Raw genomic sequence first — 25192 nt, 5'->3', positions numbered from 1 at the left:
GAGCGGTCTTCTTTTTTTTTTTTTTTTTTTTTTTGATGCTGAGATTAAAGGCATATGCCACCATGCCTGGTTAAAAAGTTGGATGTATTGTGGGCTGGAGAGATGGCTCAGAGGTTAAGAGCACCAACTGCTCTTCCAGAGGACCTGAGTTCAATTCCCAGCAACCACATGGTGGCTCACAACCATCTGTTATGAGATCTGGTGCCTTCTTCTGGTGTGCAGATATACATGGAAGCAGAATGTTGTATACATAATAAATAAAATCTTTAAAAAAGTTGAATATATTGTAAAATATTTATTTATGTAATGCATGTATTTTCCTGCATGTTTATGTATCACATGCACTCCTGCATTCCTGGTGCCCACAGAGACCATAGAGGGCATCAGAAGCCTTGGAACTGGAGCTATAGAAGGCTGTGAGCTGCCATGTGAGTGTTAGGAATCAAACCAGGGTTCTTGGAAGAGCAGCCAATGCTCTTAACAACTGAGCCATCTATCCAGCCCCACTGAATATTCTTGAGTGATTCCTTTCTTTTTGCTCATCTGCATTTTCTAGATTCTTTTTATGATACTTTCTATGTAAAACAAAACAGCCTGTGTTGGTGAGATGGGTAAGGTTATATGCTTCCAAGTCAGAAAATCTGAGTCCTATCCCTGGAGCCCACATAATGGAAGGAGAGAACCAATTTCTACAAGTTGTCCCTTTAACTACATGAGTGCTGTGACATATCTGTGTACATACACATACACAAAAAGAAAAATAAAAGATATAATACATTTTAAGTGAATAAAGGGACATAAATTTTTAAAAAAAGACATCTTAGTAAAAATTTCAGTAACAAGAGAATATAAATTAGAAGTAAGCCTCCTTCTTATTCTACTTCTCAGAGATCACCACAGTTAAGTATTTTACATATTCTCTCATATTTCTCTTTCTATTGTAGACCTTTGACTACAAACACAGTAATTAAACAACAGTAAAGTACTTCTGAGATGAGCTTTATCACTCAATGTGTCATGAAACTGAAACTCTTAGCATGTGATATGATAGCTCACAGGGATGAATGAAAAGCTCCACACCAATGGGTACTTATCTGAAATACACATATATTAAATGTTTATATTTATTTGGCAACATATATGTATTATTATTACTGCAGAGCTTGGGACTGAACCCAGGGCCTTGTACATGCTAGGCAAGTGCTCCACAAAGTGTTTCTTAACGAGTATTTTATATATAAAGCAGCACTTTATTTATAGTTCTTGTATCAGACACTGTTTATAGATTAACAATAGTCATTAACATGACATTTATATGTACAAAGAACTTCTATTTCATATTGGGCTAGTAGCCTAGTTGTAGTGTCCATAAAAGACAAATTACCTTCTCTGGGGGGTCCAGAAACTCATCCTTTATTTTCCGCATATCTTTAAGTGTTATTTTTGCAGTATTACCAAAGTCTACATATTTGACTTCTACTTCCCGATGTCCAGGCAATCCTTTAAAAGTTATGAAATTAGAAATCACAAATGTACAGATCTCTCTGTTAATCTGGTCTATACTTTAAAGAAAATTTGAGAAGCTCATTATGCAGAAACTTGAATATGGACAAACTGACTCATATGAAATCACCCTAAGTGGATGGTCAAAGCTTTATACTTCCTGAGCACTCATACAGGGCTATGAAATGTATTGCTCTCATTTTGAAGCTGAAAGATGAATGCAGTAACTCATCTCTACAACAGAGGAAGCAATCCAGTAGTACTGACTGACTAGAAGTAGAAGAGGTGGCATAGCACTGGAACTCAGAATGACGCTTGTAGAGGTTAGACCAATGGTAGCAAACATATGTGATGGCTGAGATGGTGGAGAAATCTCCCAGTCCCCTACATGCACCTTTAGGCTACAAGTCTCAATTCTTCCAGCACCATGATTTTTACTCTTTACGACTGATTGAGATGTAGTTTTAAACTGTAGAAGACTATGGTATGAAATTTAACCAATAGCATTTTTTTTCTTTACCCAAATTATTAATCACATATGAGAACAGAGCCAGTAGGCACGGGAGTCCTACATTTACTTCTTATTTATTCTTTCATTTTTCTGAATAAAGCAATGGAGGATGGTAGCACCAAAACACGGAGTAGATAGAAGTGATAAACACAGGCTCTAATACAGAGGAACAATGAAGTGTATTGCCAGGTGACATGAAGTCTCAGAACAACAAATGTGTAGCCATCTCGGAGATTAAACACTAAAACACTACCAGTTAGGGGGAAAAAATGGAAGAATGCTTCCATGGTTTAAAAGTACACCAAAACTAAGATTATCCTAAAGGCTTAATCATATGGCAATTTTTGAGGTATTAGGAAAATATATAAATTAAAACAAAATAATGCAAATGAAAATCTGCCATAAGGATCAACCCAGAATTAGAGTTTACAGCTTAGCAATGAAAGTTCATATATAGATATGAACTTTAAAATAGTGATACAAACTTGGGGAGGAATGGACAAAAGAGCTATAAAGCGATCTAAAATATCTCACGCAGTAACAAATAAATAGATAACATCTGTAACTGGAGCCTTGAGAGAAGTATTAAAGGTTTTAAGAAGAAATGACAGATAAACAACACCCACCCAGCTGCAAGAATTACAAAGGAACTGTATTTGAGGAGGAGAGGAGACGGCAAATGCAACAGACACTAAAAAATAAAAGCAAACCAACAAGCTAGTTACCATGTACAGCCTTTAGTGTGACATCCAGGAAAGCTATGGAAGATGCAGGAGGACAGAACCACTGAGTCATTTGTAGATTTTCATTCTACCTTCAAAGTTGCCATGAAGACTGAACCTTTCTCCATAACCACTACTTAAAAGAGTTCACTGTTCAATAAATAAATGATTTGAAGCCAATAATCCTAATTATAAAAGTAATTGCCAAGACTTTAAAGATATAAAATATTTCTTTTATTCCACATGTATTTGTTAAAATAGTTGCACTGGTATCTTTATTCCCATGGTTTAAATAGTTTTCTTTTCTCCAAAATTCACGTTGAAGCTTAATCCCCAATACAACAAAAAAGGTGACTGAGTCATAAGGTCTCTGCTCTCAAGTATGGTACTAGGAGACCTTGGAAAATGGCTTGTTTGTAAAATAAAAATGTTCATTCATATTTATCCTTCTGTCATTTAAGGAAATGGCATTTGTGCTGCCTGAAAGATGCAGCAAGGCTAACTCTTAGAAGCAGGGAGACCAGACCCTCACTATTGACTTAGACTTCTCAGACTCCAGAAGTATGAGCAATAGTTCTATTGTTTATAAGCAATCCAGTCTGTGCTAAAAGAACTATATCTGAAAATGTTTTAGCTAGTTTAAGATACCACAGACTGAATAAAAATCAATGATGACCAAGAATAGAAAACTTAATTTGGAAGATGAAATGATTTTCATATAAGATTTGGAATTAAGGGAAAACATTTTGAATAGTGCCAAACTAAACTCAATCTTATAGTGGGAAATTACCAATACGGAGTCTCTTTTTAATGAAAAGTTACATACCTACAAACAGGACCTATAATCATTCTCTCTCTCTCTCTCTCTCTCTCTCTCTCTCTCTGCTATCACAGAGTATCTGACATTATAACCTATAAAGAAAAAGTGGTATGTGTGGCTCACTTTCTACAAACTCCAACCCCTAAGTGTTGGGATTAAAGGCTGGGTAGACTTAAGAAGAACATAGAAAATGTACAGAGAGATGGTGAAAAAGTTCAACACCATAGCACATAGCTATAGCCTGTTTGGTTTCTGGTAAGGATGTTCAACTCACAGTGGAAAGTGGAAGGGCAAGCAGGTGCATGCTAAAGAGACAGTGGGAGGCAGCCTTGTTTGAAATCACCAACTCTATTGGTAATTACTCCAGAGCAAGAGTTTACTCTTCCAAAGGATATGTGATAGGTAGGGTTTTAGTTTTGGGAGGATGGGGGTGGGATGGGGTGGTGGGGTGGTGGTGGTGGTGGTGTTAGGGGAGGATGGGAGGGAGAAGGGAACTGGGATTGTCATGTAAAAAAATCTTGTTTCTAATTCAAATAAAAAAATCTGAAAAAAAGAAAAGAAAAACAAAACAAAACAAAAAACTAAAAAAGTTTACTCTTCCAAGAAAAGTTCTGCTCTCATGACCCCAAAAAATCTCCCACTAGGTTCTACCTTCCAATACTGCTGCACTGAGGACCAAGTCTTGACATGAGTTTTACTGATGTAAAACCAAGCCAAACCAAACCAAAACCAGAGCATAGTATCCTGGATTAAACTGTCTACAGCATGTCTAACTTCTGAAACCCAACAGCTTCATATGTAATTGTTTTTTCATAGCCATCGGTAGGGAAGTAACAAATATACTTTTTCTATATTTGTTGCTAGTATCTCCCTTTTCAGAAATCTTTAATCTACAATCCTTTATTTTTGTGCTAATGGAAATTAAAATAAACCTGACACATGCTGGGCCAATGCTCTATTGTTTAGCTATGTATATCCACTGATGGTTTTATCATTTCATCCTGAGACAGGGTTTTAAATAAGTCACGTAGACCATGGACTTTCAGCCCTTCTACCCCAGCTTCCACAGCAGCTAAGATTACAGACAGGGCCACAAAACCTGGTTTTACTTTTTTTTTTGTTTTTTTTTTCAGTTTTTTTTTTCATTTATTAGTTCAAGTTAGGGAACTTGAACTTGTTTCACATCTAAGTCCCTTCTCCCTCTCCCTCCCCTCACTCCCATTCCTCCTCCCCCACCCCCAACCTATCCCCCAACCCATCCACCCACCACTCCCCAGGCAGGGTAGGGCCCTCATGGGGGGGGGGCTCTGCAGAGTCCACCAAATCTTCCTGTGCTGGGCCTGGGCCCTTCCCCAAGTGTCCAGGGCCAGAGTGTAACCCTTCACGTGGGATGGGATCTCAAAGTCCCTTCTTGCACCAGGGAAAAATACTAATACACTACCAGAGGCTCCCTGGAGTGCAGAGGCCTCCTTATTGACATCTTACTTTTAATTTTTTTTATCATTTCATTTTGCAATAGTTTTTGGTGTTGTTTCTGAGACATGATACACAGTCATACAGTTCAGTTCAGCCTTGAACTTCTGATGTAGCTGAAGATGACTTTGAAGTGAGTCTCCTGCTTTTGCTTCCTCAGTGCTGGGATTACAGGTGTGAGTCATCATGCTGAGCTCTAATTCTATTATTTGTGAGCTAAATCAACCACTTAAGGAGAATGTAGAAAATATACATGAAAAAGGGAAAATTAAATAATAAAACAATTTTCTAGGAAAGGGGAATATAGTAATTCAGAAAGGAAACTAATAGATTTGCACCTTAGCAAACAAGCAAACAAAAAAATAGCAAGAAACAGAGATGAAGGTAGAGGCAGCCAACTTTCAAGAATGGATTTCTGCTGCTTTGCATCATTTACTGGTTTTCTACCTAGATTCCTGATGATTAATTCCTAATCAAGAAAATCAAATTCTGGTAAATAGAGATTCACCTCCTAATGTTACCACTGTGTTCTAAAGACATATGACAGAGCAAATGGCAAGAGAAGTTAAGACCACCTCCATAGTTTACTTTCTAACAGTTCGATGATGCTAGCTCTGACATACGACATTTCCCTGTAGAAACAATATGCACTTTCCTACCGATGACTTTTGCACGATACCAAATTCCATCTTCAAATTTAGCTACACAGGCTTGATCCTGAACAGGACAAAGGATTTCCAGATTTTCTCCATCTTCACCTTTATAGAATTCCTCAATTGTCTTTAAAAGAGATAAAAAATCCAGGTTCTCCATCTGAGGAAGAAAGGGATATAGCTTCATAGAAAATGGAAGCTCAAATGTTGAATTTATTACAGGCACTGCTCAGAAATTTAAACATTAAAGCTGGCATTGACAGATCTATCAATCAGGCATTATGTAATTTATTTTTGAGACAATTTCAGAATCAGTATAAATTTGTATATGTAAACATAACAAAACTAAGATTTCATTCAGCAAGGTAACTTACTGTGTATTCATCTAGACATGTCTGTATACACACGCATATACTCTAACCTTTTGTTTTTAGTAGAACTAAATCATACTGTACATTAAACTTAAAGGTTTTTATTTTATGTGTATGGGTGTTTTATCTGCACGAATGTCTGTGTACCACATGCCTGCATGATGCCCATGGGAACCAGAAGAGAGCTTTAGATTCTCCTGGAATTGGCATTACAGATGTTTATGAACCACCATGTGGGTGTTGGAAACTGAATTTTGGTCTTCTTAAAAAACAGCCAGTGCTCTTAACCACTGCATCTCTCCAGCTCACTGATGCACAATTTAGTGAGCAGTATTTTCCCATCAATTCTCAGTTTGCTTCAGCAAATGCTCCTTTCCTACTAATGTTCTAGGTCATATTTAGTTTTTCCTAAATGATCTGAATGATTATGTAATCCAAGATTATATAATGCTTCTGGCAGTTATCTCAGGAATTCATAATCTAACTCTATAAGCTAGCACGGCCCTCTTTTAAGAATAACTTTTCCAGGGCAGGGGCTGGAGAGATGGCTTAGTGGTTAAGAGTGCATGCTGCTCTTGTAGAGGCCCCAAGTTCTGTTCCAGCAACCATGTCAGATGGCTAACCACCACCTGAAATTCCAGCTCCAGGAGGATCCACAGCCTCTGGTCTCTCCCACCACTTGCACTTACAAGCACACCCTACATACATAAAATTAAAATAACAAAAATAAAGTTTAAAACTAACCTCATCTGGGCTAGTGTGATGGCTCGGCAGGCAAAGGTGCTTACTGTCAAGCCTGACAACCTAGTTTTCTGGGTTCCACATGGTGGGAGGAGAGGACCAATTCTGGAGAGTTGTCCTCTGACCTCCACACTTGCACCATTAAAAAAAAAATCAAAGCCTCCTTTTCTGCCGATTTTTCCACCTTCTGGGTTTATGTGTCTTAGTGTTTACTGTTGCTGTGAAGAGACACCATGACCTTGGCAACTCTTAGAAAACATTATGTTGGGGAGGCTTACAAGTTTCAGAGGTTCAGTCGATAATCATCATGGTAGGGAGCATGATGGTATGCAGGCAGATGTGGTGCTGCAGGAAGAGTCCTACATCTTGAGGGCAACAGAAGTCGACTGACTCACTGGATGGTATCCTGAGCATAGAACTCTTAAAGCCTGCCGCCACAGTGACACAGTTCCTCCAGTAAGGCCACACCCTCTCCAACAAAACCACATTTCCTAGTAGTGCCACTCCTTATGAGATTATGGTGGCAATTAAATTCAAACTACCACAACATGGTTACAGCCTTTTTTTCTTTTTAGATTTTATTTATTTATTATGTATACAACATTCTGCTTCCATGTATATCTGCACACCAGAAGAGGGCACCAGATCTCATAACAGATGGTTGTGAGCCCCCATGTGGTTGGCTGGGAATTGAACTCAGGACCTCTGGAAGAGCAGTTAGTGCTCTTAATCTTTGAGCCATCTCTCCAGTCCCAACATGGTTACACCTTCACACTACTAATACTTTAAAATCACATTTATGTATGTGTGAGTGCACATATCATACCATCCCGTGGAGGAGGAACACTTTGCGGAAGTTAACTCTCTCCTACCACAGGAGTTCCCACAGCAATCTCAGGTTGCTAGGCTTGGCAGCAAGTTTTTCTTTTGCCCAATGAGCCATCTTGTCAGCATTCTTCTTATGCTACTGAATAGATTATACTTGCTGTATTTCCCTCAAAGTGACTATTATATCCAAAGGTTTGACAGACTTCAGCCAAACCTTTTATTGCTTAACTTTTACTGGTGATTTTGTACACTCATGACGTAACACGCTGTAACATATAATACTTACAACTCACTGTTTGCATGCTAAAATTAATATGGTAACTGTGAACATGATTTTGACTTCTCTCATCAGACAGAAAGATTATTTTTCTTGTGCTCACTAAGTAGACTGATAGCTTTGATGCCACAAATAACCCACTTCCTTATAACTTATCTAGCAGTTTTAAAGTAAATTGGTAATTCTCTCTTAAATCAAAATGCAACAGGACTGGTCCATACCAGTAACACCAGCACTTGGGAGGCAGAGGCAGGCAGATCTTTATGAGTCTGAGGCTAGCCTGGGTCTGTATACTGAGTTTCAGGTCAGCGAAGGACAAGTAGCAAGATTTTCGTCTCAAAAATACTTTCAGACCATACAAAATAGCCTAATTTAATAAAAGAAACCTATTTTATTCAAGAATGCAGTAAATATTGCTTTTTTTTTTTGAGACAGGTCTTACTATAGTCCTGACCAACAACTTTTGTGCTGGCATTGGAGTTTTTGTTAAGGTAGTTTATAGCTCTTAGGGAAGTATTTTCACCCAAAATGGTGTTAACTTCACTCAAACACGCATGCGTGAGTGTGTGTAAAATAACAAAGTAATAGATTTTCTTATGGTCTTTTAAAACATCCTTTCACTTGATAATATACCTACAATACAATCCCTATACTGAAGGTCCAGGGACTATTGTGGAAGCTGGAGCATGAAGACTGTAAGAATCAGAAGTCCAGATATCAGCTATGAAATAGTGTCTTCTATACATGAGGGGGAAGCTGCACCCATAAAATTTCAACAATGTGGTTACTAAACAAGGCCTGCAAAATGACAACACCAGTTGGCATGCCAGCTGGCATGCCAGCATGGCATGGCCCTCTCACAAGGACCTACTCCTAGATGAAGAGCTACAGGCAATTAATGGTGCTAAGAGACAGAGAATCAATCTTTTCTAGGGACAAGCCCTCTTATAGGCTATCCAAACCCAAGACAGACAGACACAGACACAGACAGACACAGACAGACAGACAGACAGACAGACAGACAGACAGACACACACACACACACACACACACACACACACACACACACACCAACACTAAGTGGACTTGGCAGGCTGTGTTTGTGTGTATAACAATTAAAGAAGAGGAGGTCATAAATTTGAGAGGGAGTGGGTAGAGGGAAGAGTTGAAATTATATAAATACAGTACTCAATTATGAAGTTCTCATAACATTTTAATTAAAAATATTAAAGTGTTAAATTAACATTATGAATATTTACAAAAATAAAAGGACACTGGAAGAAAAAAAATTCCTGTTCTAATTGATTACAAGGTTAGAAGCTTCCACTAATCATCCAGGAAACTTGCAAGTGTGGTGCTACACTGGAGATTACAGGCTCTGAAGTAACATGGCCTAGTTCAAGCCTGGGTGTACCCTTTCAGAGCTGTGTGGCTGTTGACAAGATGCTTTATTCCTGTGATCAGACTCCACATCCAATAGGGACAGTAACATCTTTATCATGGAATTTATTTTACTTACATGTGTATTAAGTGTTTTGCTTGCATGTATGCCTGTACACCACTTGCATATTTAGTATCATTAAGGGCCAGAAGAAGGGGCTGGATCCCATGGAATGGTAATTACAGACATTTGTGAGCCAACATGTGGGTCCCTGGTAGCATAACCAGTGCTCTTAAATGCTAGGGCATTCTTCAGGCCTCATCACAGTATTTTGTGATTCACACAGAGACTTAAGGTTTTTATATGGGCTAATTCATATAAAGCAATGAGAAGTCAACAATGAGCCTGCTGTTTTATCAGATGTCTAAACTATTTGATCAGTCACACACCCCAAACTTAACCTGAAAAGCCTTTAATCTACTCTGAAGTTAGCACTAACAGTTCGTAGATATTTGTGGTTGGAAGCAGCTTTCCTTGTCTTGAGTCTACAAGGTAGTAAGAAACACTCACAGGTAAGTACCATCCCTGTCGCTTCCTACCACAGTTGACTAACTTATAGAAGAAAGACATTTTGAATTTGCCATGAATCCTGTAAACTTCCTGCTTAAAGTTGCAGCTCCTAAGAAATTGAAATGTACAGAAGAATTGTTTTGCTTCTTAGGGGTTTGGGACGTAGCTCAGTGGGAGAACACTTGCCTAGCAAGCGCAAGGCCCTTGGTTTGGTTCTCAGCTTGGGGTGGGGGGCAAAAGTCAAAACTCTTAAAAGAACATATACTTACCCACTGAAGATAAAAATCAGTAGGGCTATTTATATGGCAAACCATGACTGAAACTTCTGTCATCTCTTCAGGCAAAATGGGTGGATGATAGCATAAAGTATTTTTTTCACTGTGACTTCTTGGTGATTGTGACCTAAATCTAATTAAAAGCATAATAAGCAAAGCCATTCTTATGAAGGTTTTTGGCTTGTACAAATACTGACTTATTTACCAAAGGTATACCATTTTCAATGTCTCTCTTCTAACTTCTTCTAATTTCTTGACAGGATTTCCCCTTTTCAGCCAGGATGAATAGGGGCTCAGTAACAGCATCTTGGAGCTGGAACTGGTCAAAGGCATCTCTGTGACTGACTGCTGACTGCTGTGGACTGGTGCTCAGGTAAGGCCAGCTCAATCTCTGGGGCCCTTCCTAGTCTCAATGCTCTGCCTTTTATTTCTCTAAAGGAAACCTATGTGGGCTACTTCTGGAGTTATCTAGTCACACAGGACTTAGAATCTTCTGCAGTCTCCATAGTTACTTGTCTTAATTTTGGTTTATGTGAAACAAACAGGAAAAGGAAATGCTAGGTTATCTATGTTACATTCAGACATTAAGTATAGATTAAAGATCATGAACCCATGCCAAATGCTAAATAATTTAAGTCAGGAACAGCTAAATCACAATTCTTGGAACTCTAACAGCTCCTTATTAAGTTAATAAAACTCAAAGTATGTTTAGTATCTAAACATTTTCTATTTTTTAATCTACCCTATGTGTGTGTATAAGGTATGTGTAAATTTAAGGGCCATGAGGTCAGAGAACAACCTCAGGTATAGATAGGTCTTAGCTTTCCACCTTGTTTGACACAAGATCTCCATTCGCCTGCTGTGTAGGTCAGGCTAGCTGGCCCTTGAGCTCCCAGGGCTTCTCCTGCCTCTGCCCCCCCAATCTCTCCATAGGAGCACTGAGAGTAGATGCTTGTGCTGTATGTCCAGAGGTGTTTTTATGTGGATCTGGGATTAGAACTCAGTCTCTCAAGTTTGTGTGGCAAGCACTTTTACCCACTGAGCCATTTCCCCAGTCTTCTATTTTAATTTGCCTTAAGTTCTCAAACCAAACTAAATGCAATTTTTACAAATAACTATATTTAGATAACACAATAGTGATGTTTTGAAACCACTAAAGTTCAGTTTAAAGCCCACAATAATTTTTTTAGATTTATTTTATGTGTATGAATGTTTTATCTGTAAGCATGTATGTACATCACATGTATGCCTGGCTCCCTCAGGAACCAGAAGAAAGAGTCTGATCCCCTGGAACTGGAGTTACAGATGGTTGTGAGCCACCATGTGGGTCCCTGGAACAGAACCAGGGTACTCTGTAAAAACAGAATATGCTCTTAACCACTGATCCACCTCTCTGGTATGAGCCCATGATTCTTTTTATTTATTTATTTATTTTTGTTTTTGTTTTTTTAAGACAGGGTTTCTCTGTGTAGCTTTGGAGCCCATCCTGGCACTCGCTCTGGAGACCAGGCTGGCCTCGAACTCACAAAGATCTGTCTGACAAAGATCTGCCTGCCTCTGCCTCCCTAGTGCTGGGATTAAAGGTGTGCGCCACCAACGCCTGGCAAGCCCATGATTCTTATCATCATTATCATCACTATTTGAGACAGAGGCTCAGGCAGCCAATCCTGGCTTTAAACTTGCCACATAGCTAAGGATGACTTTGTATTTCTGATCTTTCTGCCTTTCCTCCTGAGTACTAGGGTTATCAGAATGTGCCTCTGTGCCTGGTTCATACAGTGCTAGAGATTGAACCCTGAGCTTTATGCATGCTAGGCAGATACTCTAACAAGTGAGCTACATGTCTAGGCCCTTATTTTTAAAACCCTTCTTTTCCTATTTATAGCTATAATCTTAAAAACAGATTTACTTTTGCCGAGCGTTGGTAGCAAATGCCTTTAATCCCAGCACTCGGGAGGCAGAGGCAGGCAGATCTTTGTGAGTTCGAGGCCAGCCTGGTCTCCAGAGAGAGTGCCAGAATAGGTACACAGAGAAACCCTGTCTTGAAAAACCAAAAAAAAAAAAAAATTACATTTATGTTTCTGAGTATTCTGCCTGCAGGTACGTATATGTACCACATGTGTATCTGTCATCTGAGGAGAGTAGGAGGCAGTACAGGAATTGAGTTACAGACAATTGTGAACTACCTTATGGGTGCTGGGAACTAAACTCTGTATGTTCTATAAGAGCAGCTAGTGCTTTTAACTGCTGAGCTGTCTCTCAAGCCCATATAACTTCAATCTAAGTTATAGCAAGTTACTTACCTTGCTAGTTCCATAAAAACCAATGCATCTCTGAGAGACACAGGCATATCACTGCTGATTTTATTTGTTGGTGGTTTCTGTAGATCTACAATAAGTACCTCATCGTCTTCTCCAAAAACTTTCATTAAGACAGCCTTGTTATTTACCATTTTCAAAAATTCTACTTTTGCCTCCTTTTCCCAGCCTTCACTCTACAGGAAAAAAATAAAATTCCAAAGTAGTTACTAATTACAGTTTGGTCTAATGTTCCAGTCCTGGGTGTAGCTTTGCACCAGCCCACCTGCAACTTTAAATAAAGGCCCTTAACCAATCATATGCATTTAGGAAACAGCTGAGGCCATAAACCAAGAGCACTCTATATATGTACAATGTAGACGTACTATGATCTACAGATACAACCTTAAGATAGTTGTAAGTCACTTTAGAATAGTAATGCAGATTGGGGGCTGGAGAAATGGCTCAGTGGTTTGGAGTACTTGCTGCTCTTGCAACTGGGGTTTGATTCCCAGTACCCACATGGTTGGTCATAACCATCTGTAACTCTAGTTCCAGGGGAATCTGGTGTCTTTAGAGTCACCAGGAATACACTTACATACACGGAGGGAAAACATTCATAATTATAATATAAAATAAATATATCTACAAAAATATTAATGAAGATTATAATGACTTTAAAATAAAATATGTTGAATATGAGTTTTCCACTTAAATTACAAAACCTCAAAAGGTAATTCTGAATTTAAGACCACATTACTGTAACAGTATAACAGAGTCTAAATAATGGACACTAAATGTTAGTAACATAGCACAAAGGGCCTACAGATCTCCAGAGAAACCAAGAATGTTAAGCACAAAGGATTTCCAATGGAAAACCTGTTCTTCCATCCAAAAAGCTGAGACTTGGGAGTGATAAACAGCCTAGTGATCATTGTAATCTGTTGGGCCAGACTATATCAAGCTCCTACAACCAGAACTGGAGGTGGTTAGTAATCTAAATGACCCTTATAGCCAGAGGCTCCCCAAGCTCTCACAACCAGGACCTAAATGACCTCTATATTATCTGTATGACCAAGACCAAGACATACCCTTAGTCCCTTCAGCTAGTACAGGCAGCCTATTTCTGGAACCCACCTTCTTGAAGAAAATGACATATAACCTGAGTTGAGTTTCAAGGTAATTATGATTTCTTGTGCTCTATGGATTGTATTACACCAGGAAACTTTTTTCCAAACTATACTGGGCCTAGATACATTGGGAATAAACCGCCTATTATCAGACTCCCTGAGGTTTGATCCAGGTTGATGAAGTCAATCTGCACAGGGTTTTCATTCTTACCTCTTTGAGTGGTTCTCTTTGCTGGATAAAAACCTGCAGGGACCCCCTCAACTAAAGAAATAAAACCTGGTGTCTGGGGATGTAGCTCAGTTGGCAGTGTACTTGTCTAGCACAACCCAGTACTACATGAACCAGGTTTGGTCATGCACCCATCCTGACTGGCCTTGTCAACTTGACACACCTTAAAGTCATAAGAGAGGAGAAGCTTCAGTTCAGGTTACCTAAATCAGGTTGGTCTGAGGGCATATCTGTTAAAGACTGTCTTGAGTTTTAATTAATGCCGGAGGGCCCACCCACTGTGGATAGTACCATCCCCAGGCAGGTGGTCTTGGGCTGTTTAAAAGATAACAATCATAAACCAGTGAGCAAGCCAGAGAGCAAACAGCATAGGCACCCTCCATGGTTCCTGGTTCCATGCATTTCTTTAGCTTAAGTTTGTTCCCTAGTCAGAAATAATGCTGTCTCAAATAACAAGCAATCGTATACTCAGGTTCCTGTCTGAATTCCCTCAGTGATGAACTGTGAGCTGACAGCACAAGTCAAATAAACCCTTTCTGCCCCAAGTTGCTTTTGGTCAGTGTTTTATTACGGCAAGAGAGATCAAATTAGGACAGCTCTATAATCCTAGCACTTAGAAGGAAGGGGCAGGAATACAAAAATTTTAAGGTCATCCTGGCTACACAGGAGTTTGAGGCCAGCCTAGGCCACATGAAATACTATCTCAAACAAAACAGAAAACAACAACAAAACAAAACCACCTGATGTGTTGCTAGAAACTGAACTCTGGTCCTCTGCAGGTGCTTTAACAGCTGAGTCATCTTTCTAGCCTCATTTTACCTAAAGAAAAAGAAAATCAAAGCTGGGCTGTGGTGGTGTATGCCTTTAATTCCAGGACTTGGGAGCAGAGGCTGGTGGATTGCTAAATTCAAGGCTAGCCTGGGATACACAGCAAATTCTAGGATGGCTAGGGATACACTGAGAAACCCTGTTTTGAAAAACCAAAACAAACAAAAATCCATTCATTGATTCATTCATTTTGCTCAACATCGTTGAATAGTTGAATACCTACTATGTGGTAGAAGAGGAGCTGCTATGTGTTGGGAATACAATGATGAACAAAGGCACAGACTTCTGCTTTCATAGACCTCATAACAGAAAAACTGCCCCATGTATACTTTTACATACAATTATAATCTCCTAGGATTTCTTGGAGAAAAGATTCACAAATAATTCCAAACAAAATGCTATAAGAGCCATGAGTAAAATATAGAGAAGGAGGGGGGAAATGTCTAGAAATATACTGTGTTCCTTTTGCTAACTGGTGTCTTTCTACAAAATTGACTCTAAAATGTAGTGTTTCACTTGGGTATTTCATTATGTCCATATGAACTTTCTTGAAGCCAAATTTTCATTAAATGGTTTCAGCTATGGAAGCAGAGGCTTATGGCACTAACAATAAGCAGAATGTATTTATTAAGATTAACTGGTTCTTTCAGACTAGCTCAGAAATTTCACTGGCAACACAACTAAAACTCCAACAGTCTTTAAGGGAGAATCACTTCCCACCCCACTTACTGAATTGTATGGAACGATGTCTTTCAAGGAACACAGGTGTGCTAAAGGTGGGATGTCTTTCAACAGTTCTTCACTATATGGTTCAGACTTCCTTAGAAGTAGACAGAAGTCATTTAGTGTAATATGCTGTTCACCAACATGCTCTGGTCGCATATGTGTGTCACCAACTCTGGGAAGAAGTAATATTGAGAATAATGTTTCACTGGGTGTGGTCAGGCATTCCTTTAATCTCAGTACACAGGAGGTAGAAGCAGAGGCTTCTGCTGGTTTGAGGCCAATCTGGGTCTATATAATGAGTTCCAGACCAGCCAGTGCTACACAGTAAGACCCCATCTCAAGAAAGATAAATAAATACTGTTTCAATCTTTGAACATCTTTTCTCCTTTACAAGGTATGTTCTTCTAATGATAACTACCTGAAGTTAAATCTTGCAGAAATGTATATTCTAAAGTAATACTTTCTATTAATAATTTTATTATCTAATTATTAAACAGAAACTATTTTACTACACAGAATTAAATCCTGACTACCTTTATTTGAATTTATTCAATTTAAACTTAAAGAGAATAATGACCCACCTTCTCATATATATGTATATATATTCATATTTATAAATCTGTGAGCATTAAATAAAGTAACCATGCTACAGACAGTAGTGGTTCTCATTACAAAACCATTTCAATTTCTTTTCCTAAGACCTAGGAAAAGAGTTTTGAATACCTATAGTGAGTTAGACAGCATGACTCTTAAACATCCTTTAATGAATTTATAGCAGTGAGATTAAAAATTTAGTCAATCACTTGTAGCTAACTATTAATACTTTATTTAGAAACATCAGTATATTATCCCCTGCTCTGAGACAAGATATGCATCTAAAGCACATAAAAAAGCCCTTTTTTAAGTTCCTCTTTTAATAATACTGATAAAGGACAATATTTAACTTACTCTGTAAGACAACTATACAGCAAAATAATAAAGCAGAGCCTTGGAGTGAACAGTAACTCTTTAACTATTACTAAATTCCTTCCTTCCTTCATCCCTTCCTTCCTTCCTTCATCCCTCCCTTCCTTCCTTCCTTCCTTCATTCCTTCCTTCCTCCCTCCCCCCCTCCCTCCCTCCCTCCTTCCTTCCTTTCCTTCCTTCCTTTAATCCTCTTTCCCACAATTGTTTCTAAGCAGGCCAAGAACATAAAATAATCACAACGATTCATACCCTGTGATGATCAGGACTTCAGAATTTCCAAAATCTACCATGAATATCTGTATTAGTGAAATTTCACAGACTGAAAATTTGGTTGGACAACAAGGTTTTCTAATATTTTTAGTTTTTGTTGGAATTATTTCAGTGATAATTCCTCGACACCACATTCTATTCTCAATACTGTTGACAAATATTCTTGCACCTAAATAACAGGAGAGACAAATCATTAGCATTTATGAAAAAAGACATCGATTAAAGCTCTAACTTACAAACATATATCTCAGTTTTCCAACTAAGAAATCTTAATTCATTGATTTATTAAATTATATAGAACTGCTAAGTATAGGATATCAAATGTGTCATTTTAACATACTAAGCAAAACAAACTGCCAGGACCAAGGCTTCTCTAACCTTCTCTGGGTTTTCCCTCAAGCAAAAATAAGGTCTGCCTCCCCAAAGTTTCTTTATCTAAGAGAACTTCTAAAATATTAGGATTGTCTCAAAATCCTAGCAATGTTCAGAAGGACAGAAAAGATTAATCATTAGAAAAAAAGAAGACAGTAAAAATCCATTGCACAGTGTAGATCGGCTTTTCATCTGTTCTGAGGTCAGCTCTCAGAGATTGCTGGAAGTGCTTTATTTGCACAAGACACACTGTGTTTGCAATACTTTACTACTGGCTCTGGCTTCCTTTTCTTCCACCCTCGTTCTCCGGTTATGCTTCAACCCTCTAGCTTTTTTTTCTTTCTTTCTTTCTTTTTTTTGTAGCTCCTATGTACATTAATATATTTATTCTTTTCTCTTGTAAATCTGTCTTGTTACAGAACATTGGCTATGGTCTTGTTTATCCCAATAGAACAGAGACAGGCTGAGTCTAGCACAGTGAGGTAGGAGACACAAGGTAAGCTGGAACCCATTCTCTTAACAGTCCTTTATTCTGAAAAGGCCTAGAGAAACTGTCATGGGCTCTGTAATTGAAAAAGCAAGTCACTTTATAATGGAGCTGTTACACTCTAAACAGGTGTCAAGATTTGATTCTAATAGTTAGCTAACTTACCTAAATAATTTATGTTAAATAATTTAAAAACTTTTATGTGAATATTAAAAAATAAAAAAATCTTTACCAAGTCTATGTAGGTTGGCCAAATATTGTAGTATTTAAACAACCTTAATAGTATAATGTGGAGGCATCCTTACCTAGCTCCAAAATGTCTGAAGGATCAAGGTGCAAGCACTTATTGCAAACTTGCTTCATCTTCTTCTCCAATACTGTTGCATCTTTAATTTGTGAATATTTCCGCACATAGAAGTTGCAAGGATGTATTACATGGCTTACAAAAACTAACTCTGGACAACCTGGGCAAGAATCCATATTTAAAGCACATTATTAAAACATAATCATAAAAGGTGAGCAACTGTAATTTCCTAAAAACAAACAACAAACAGAAACAAAGCTGTCTTGTAGCAATGAGTTTATAAAATAATTAGGCCTCAGGAAAGAGTCTAAACCCCAAATCTCCAACAAAACAACTAGATCATTTGCATGTGCATGAGGTGTTTGTTGCCAGGGACAGAACCCTGGCTGTCATGCACATGCAAATGCTCTTCCACTGAGCCACACTGCCTCGACTATGAACTCTTTAGCAACAAGAACTGCAAATACTCTGTGTAACTGGAGAAATATTTTCTATAGATGGAACTCAAGTTCATGTGAAGTTCTAAAGTCACAGTATGTGGTATAACTATTTTACCAGTGTTTTTGTAAACTTGGACCTTAGAATCCCATGGTAATGATTAGAATCTCAGGAGAGGCCACCAAAACCAGGTCAGTGCATATAAATACTTACAAAAACAATACAGCTTATGGCTACTCTGCATCTAGGTTTTATAAATTAAGTTAAAAGGCAAAATGCCTAGGCAAAGTCAAAGTACATAGCAATAGTTAGGGAAGGGCATACTTTGGTACATGTGGAACAGAGAAAGTTAATGACAGTGAAAGTTCTTATTTATATAGGAATAATTAGTCCAATTGTTTCTGCTGCAATAAAAAGATCTCTAAATTATGCTAAGGGGAAATGTCACAAACAGTATATATGTTATGTTGCATTCTGTATTTAAAAAGATAATGTATATTTATTTGCATATACATTAATAAACTATACAAGAAGGAGGTACAGAACAGAATAAGCAAAGGTGGCAAGAAAACTGAGAACATTTTAATGCAAGTTTAAGAATATTTTCATATATATTCAGTATTTTTTGATTACTTAGTATATACTTATTTACTGAACAAAGGCTCTAAGTCCTGGAACTGAATATAGCCAACTATAGCTATATGGTAGAAACTCAACAACAGACCATTTGGGCAACCTAATATAAACTACAAGGACTATCTATATTAAGACTAAGAACTGGGTAAAAGAAATCTAAGGTATTGCTCAAGAATCTGGCCTACCTCCACATAGAAAATTTAAAATAAAGTGTTAGTCTGTGGTCTTGGGCTTGCATAATCATCTAAAGTAATTCCCCAAATGGGTAACAACAGTAGAATTAGCAGAATAACTGAAAGTAATAGCCCCTGAAAATTTTAAAATAGAATCAATTAAAAAACAGTGACCAGAAAAGGCTGGAGAGATGGCTTGGGTAACTGAATATTCTTCCAAAACACTAGGGTTCAAATCTCAGCACCTACATGGCAGCTCACAACTGGAAGGACTATATACATTAGTGACTAACTCTGAGTACCAGTAATCCATCCGTGTCACAATGAAGAAAAGAAAAGCACTTCCCCTTGGAGCCATCTAACCAAGAGTGAGTTCAGATTTGAATTCTCTACTTCATGCTCCCTGTGTTTTCAGTTAAATGAATCTGAATGTATGCCTGCATCTGTATCCGTGTCTGTCCCTAACAAAGGGACAGACTGTATGTCCTGAACGGCACAGAAAGCATCACATGGGGAAGGAATGACATTCTTTACAGAAATCTCTGACAGTCTTACAAGGGTTAAGTCATGGACTCTCAGTGATCCTACCTGTTCCAAATAACAAACATCACTGTTTATCAACCCATAGCCATAAATGTTGTTTTCAACTTTTTGTTTTGTTTTTAGAGACAGGGTTTCTCTGTGTAACAAACAGCTTTGACTGTCCTGGAATTCACTTTGTAGACCAGGCTGGCCTTGAACTTCCAGAGATGGCCTGCCTCTGCCTCCCAAGTGCTGAGATTAAAGGCGTGCACCACTACTGCCCAGCCATTTTCAACTTTTACAGTAGATTTTAAGAGGCTGCTTTCAACTTCAGTATTCACTGCTTTCAGCAATTGACACACATGCATTATCTGGGTGAGGGGCATGGAAGAGAACATAACTTAAGGTTATGGTTATGTATTAGGTTGTAAAAGTTGATTACATGGGAAATCTGAGGCAAGTAAAGGTTGGTTGTTACACTGTTCTCTTAAAGGCAGGTTAAGCAAACAGTTTGAATACACAGTAGGCTAGCAGTCTTAAGTCTTAAGAGAATCTCAAAGTGTATTTTGGTTATGAGGTCTAGCAAAAATTTCTTCTCCTAGAATGTTAGAGATATTTTTATAATATTGCATCACCATACACAACCATTTGTAACTCCAGTCCTAAGGGATCAGATTGGCCTCTATAGGTACTAGGCATGCAAGTGAAGCACAGATACACATGCAGGCAGAATACCCACACAAATAAAAAATTCTTTCTTAGGAAAAGAAAGTGACCACAGTTCTAAGAGGTACAAAATGGCAAGTGTAAATATTTATTATGCGGCCAACACTAGGTCTGAGGTCAGTAACAGTTGCCAGGTAGGTGTTTTCTCCTCCTGGATAAAGGCGCTGTGGGAACAGGGGGGTTCCAAAAATACTAAGCAGGCTAGGAAGATGTGATCAGGAGCTGGTACACTGTGGGTGGAGAAGAGAGAAAGTAGGGGCAGTACTGGACACAGAAGCTGTGGCACAAATACAGGCAGGAAACTGGAACTAAAATTCTCCATAAGCAGGCACTCTGGAAGCATATTTTGAAGATATCACTCCCATCACTGCACAGGTAAGAGGAGACAGCACAGGAGGATGGACATGAATATTTCCAGACAAAAAATTGTGGAGTGCTGGCAAAAACAACAAAGATCCCGACAGAGGTGAGTACTCAGTGGCAAAGCATCCAACTACTGCCTGTCTCTTTGAACCTTATCAAAGATACTAAGTGAAATATATAAGGGCCTCTTATTACTGTCTAATTATGTTTGTTATCTCAGTCAGCTTCCTCCATGAATAATAGTAGGTAACATGACATGAGCAAAGACAATCCCCAAGAAGATTCAAACAAAACAAAGCAACAGTAAGAAAAGAGAAACCAGATGACACATTAATCCTAGTAGATGTGTAAATATAACAAGAAGTACAAACAAACAAACAAACAAACAAGAAGCCATTGTGACTTCATAATCTTACAGCTCGATACTGTAAACTGAAGATAATAAAATAGATGAAATGCCAGAAAATGATTCGTGTCCCATTTTTAGAAGAACCAATTACCACACAGATGACTCAAGTAGTAGAGGAATAAAGCAAGAAAATCAATTCAAGATCTAGCTAAGTTAGTAGACTGATAGGTCTATATAAAAGAGGGAAAAGAAAACAGACAGAAAAAATAGCATTTAGATTCTTACAAAGAACCAGAAGAAAGCAAAGAATCAATTAATCAAATAACACAGTATGGGCTGGATAAAATGTCCAAGTGGATAAGAGTACTCACTGCTCTTATAGAGGTGAAGAGTTTAGCTCCCAGCACCCACATTGAGGTACGGCTCACAACCACCTGTAACCCCACCTCCAAGAGATGTGGTGCCCTTTTGTGGCTTCTGAGGGGATACACACATATGAGCATACACACATAGATATAATCACACACATACACATAAAAAGTAATCTTTAAAAACACATGGCAGAAAGCACTACCAATAGACAAGGCTAAATAAAAGTAAAAATATCAAGGTTGGAGAACAAAGTTCAGGGAATAATGTATGAAGAAACAAAAAACAAATGGCATAATCAAAGCTTTTAAGAACTCTGGACTATGTCCAAGAGAACCAAACTTAAAGATCCACAGAGCAGAAGAAGGGGCTGAGAAGAACTGAAGGCAAAGACAAACTATCCAATAACAGTATAGCAGGAAAAAAAAACCTCTTAATGACATATCTTAGTCAAGACATTCAAAATACAAAGCAAAGAGCAAGCATTAAAAGTTCTTAGGGGAAAGGCACAAACTTACCAACTAATGCAAACACAGAATAACAACATCAGATCTTTATCAGTAATCCTAAAAGTCAGGACAGCATGGAATGGCATGCCAACAGTTTAATAACTAATATGTCTCTGTGTGCTTATGTGGGGCTGAATCGGCTGCGAGACCAGACTGGAAAGAAACTCCAGCAACAAAGATGTATATATGTTGGACCAACCTCGAATCCCTGGTGTGAAGCCAGCTTGCTTATGGTATATGATCTTCTTTATTATTATTTTATTCTTCTCACATATATTATATCCCAACCACAGTTTCTCTTTCCACCCCTCCCCCCAAACTGTCCCCATCCTCCATCTCTCCTTAGAAAAGAGCAGGCCTCCCAGGGACATCAGCCAAACATAGCATAATATGCTACAATAATACCAAGCATATACCACTATATCCAGGCTGGATGAAGTGACCCAGGAGGAGGAGGAGGAGGAGGAGGAGGAGGAGGAGGAGGAGGAGGAGGAGGAGGAGGAGGAAAGGGGTCCTACAAGCAGGCATGAGAGAAAGAGACAGCCCAGACCCCCACTGTTAAGGGTCCTACAAGAACACCAAGCTACTCAGCCATAACATATATTCAGAGCACCTAGGACAGAGCCCTACAGGCTTCCTGATTTCTGTGAGGCCCCACAAGTCCCAGTCAGTTGATTCTATGGGCTGTGCTCTTGTGGTGCCCTGTCCCCTCTGATTCCTCCCATCCTTCCTCACGTTCTTCTGCAAGACTCTGAGCTCTGCCTAATGTTTGGTTGTGGAACTCTGTATCTGCTCCCATCAGTTGTTGAAGAAAGTTCAATATCACAATAAAAGCTCCGAAAAGGCCAGAAATAGGAGAAATGTATTTTAACATAATAGAGGTCATATATAGCCAACATCATATGAAATGGGAAAAAAAGCTGAAAAATTTTTCTAAAATCAGGAACATGATTTTGTGCTCTTATTCAATATAGTTCTTGAAGTTTCAGCTATATTACTAAGAGAAAAAAATAAAAAGGTTATAAAGAAGGAAAGAAATCAATCCATAAAAATCAGCAGCCATTCTACACACAAATAATGAACCTGCTTATAAAGAAATCAGAAAAATTCCATTCATAATAGTTTTAAAATTACTTTTGAATAAATGTAGCAAATAAGTAAAAAATCTCTACAATTACAACTTTAGAATACTGAGGGGAAAAGACAATTGAGTATGAAGACTTCCTATGAACATGGCTTGACAGAATTCTTGTTAAAATTGCCCTATTATATATAACTAACACATGGCCCAGCTACACCATTCCTGAGTAATATACTCAAATGAATGCAAGCCAACATAGCTTGAGCTTCTATGTATACTATTCACAATGAGCAGTTATGGAATTATCCTAGGTATACTAATGGATAAATGTGTCTTCATCTAGTATAGAACTTTTTTCAGCATAAAATTAAATTATATCGTATACAGGAAAATGGATGCAAGTTAATATTAACCTAAAAGATTGTGTGTATGTGTGTGCATGTGTACACATCTCTCTCTCTCTCTCTCTCTCTCTCTCTCTCTCTCTCTCTCTCTGTGTGTGTGTGTGTGTGTGTGTGTGTGTGTGTGTGTGTGTGTGTGTGTGATGAAAATAGAAGCAAAAGACACTCTGAGGAAATGAAGGAGGGTATCAGAAGGGATAAAAGGAAGAAAGGAGTGGGTGGGGAAATAAATAATGGTCAAAGTATATGATATATGAAAATGTTTTATGAAACACATCACAATGTATAATGAATATATGCCAATAAAATTGGCATGCACACCTAATTGACTATTAAACAAGATCTACAGATTTGTGATAGCTAATCTTAATTGTCAACCTGATGAGATTTAGAACCACCCAGGAGATAAACTTCTAGACATGGCTGTGAGGGCATTTCCCAGAGTGTTTAACAGAGAGAAGACTCACCATAATTGTGAGGGTGGCACCATTCTGTCCTGAGTTGAATAAGAAGGAAAGTGTGTAGAGCACTAAGCATCCATTTCTTTCTGCTTTCTGACTTCAGATGCAACATGACCAGCTGCTTCATATTCCTGCCACTATGTCTTGTCTTCCATGATACATGGGACCCTTATGAGCTAAAATAAACCTTTTCCTTAAGTTGCTTTTGCCAAATATTTTGAAAAAGCAATATAAAACTAACTAACACAGAAAACTGGCACAGAGAATTGGGGATGCTGTTATGATAAATCTGACCACGTGCTGCATAGGGTTTGAGAAGTGGCTTGTGAGAAGAATAAGGAAGACTTTTGATGTTATGGTTAAGAAGCCCTAGAATGTTAATGGATTATTCTGCTGGCAGTGTGCAAGACCAGAATGCTGACAGAAAGGCAGACAGTAAAGGTTTTAGAGGGTGAAAAAAAGATTCTCTTGTGGTTTAGGCTGCAGACCATTTCTTCTAGCAAAGAATCTATGTCCTAAAAACCAGAGTAAGATTGTACCCAAAGCAATGAAGTAATTCTTTTGGTGGAGGAATTTCAAGACAACACAGCATTTAACTGTGTTCTGTGTACTTCTCACTGTTCTTATTCACATCCATCACGAGAGAGCAGAAGGATGTGACAAATGTGCAGCTAGGTGAGGAAAGGAGCAGAGGCAAGTTTAAAGTTGCTGTTAATAAGGCTATAATTATTAAAGGCATAGGTACAATTAAAAAGGAACCACACCCTTTGTTCTAGGACAATAGAAAGGTACCTTGAGTGTAAAACATTACTCATTGAAGGCTCTAGCTTTTAAAGAATAAGAAAAGGGCCAGTGAATAGGGTAGGTGGACTACAGATCTTCACCTCTCCCTGTGCTCCTCCAGACCCAAGCCCTCAATTTCACTCCCAGTTTTGCAACAGGACACCTACAGTGGCTTTCTCTGCACCCCTACTCCATCTGCTAAGGATGCCACAAATATTCCACCACTAAACTCCCAAACACAGGCTACTCCTGCCAGGGAAGCAAGTATTTTCTGCTCCATATCCAAACCCCAGTCTCATCCCTATCTCTGCAACAGAGCACTTGCTGCAGCCTTCCTCTCTGCTCCCACCTCCTGTGGATCCCACAGGTGGGAAATTTTCTGTGGACCTGGTGGGTGTGGCCACCACCCACTTTCCAGCTTTCCAGACTTTCCAGCTCCCAAATCCAGCAGGCACTCCCTCGTAACCCACAGGCCACTCCTGACAGGGAAACAGGCAGGCTGTCTGTAGATCTTCCCTCTCATTTTGTTCCTCCAGATGCAATTCCCCAGTCTCATCCCCAGCTCTACAGCAGACCTTCTGGGATAACCTCTCTCACTCTCTACCCCCATCTCAGAGAGACTAAATAAGCAGGTCCTGGTGGAACAC

General features: G+C 38.6%; 1 protein-coding gene across 1 annotated transcript in view; it reads right to left on the bottom strand.

The window, feature by feature from the left end:
* The window catches only part of Rnf17 (ring finger protein 17), a 116697-nt gene that overhangs the window by 41777 nt on the left and 49728 nt on the right, over window positions 1–25192 (bottom strand). The window contains exons 11-17 of the mRNA XM_027390516.2: window positions 17736–17894; window positions 16551–16740; window positions 15339–15507; window positions 12429–12619; window positions 10120–10258; window positions 5689–5842; window positions 1385–1500 (exon numbers count right to left, since the gene is read on the bottom strand). Of these exons, the coding sequence (XP_027246317.1) occupies window positions 1385–1500; window positions 5689–5842; window positions 10120–10258; window positions 12429–12619; window positions 15339–15507; window positions 16551–16740; window positions 17736–17894 (1118 nt within the window). The remainder of the gene's footprint in view (window positions 1–1384; window positions 1501–5688; window positions 5843–10119; window positions 10259–12428; window positions 12620–15338; window positions 15508–16550; window positions 16741–17735; window positions 17895–25192) is intronic.

Source organism: Cricetulus griseus (assembly GCF_003668045.3).
Source record: "Cricetulus griseus strain 17A/GY chromosome 1 unlocalized genomic scaffold, alternate assembly CriGri-PICRH-1.0 chr1_1, whole genome shotgun sequence".
Lineage (NCBI taxonomy): Eukaryota > Metazoa > Chordata > Mammalia > Rodentia > Cricetidae > Cricetulus > Cricetulus griseus.
This window is presented reverse-complemented; position numbering and strand designations above follow the sequence as displayed.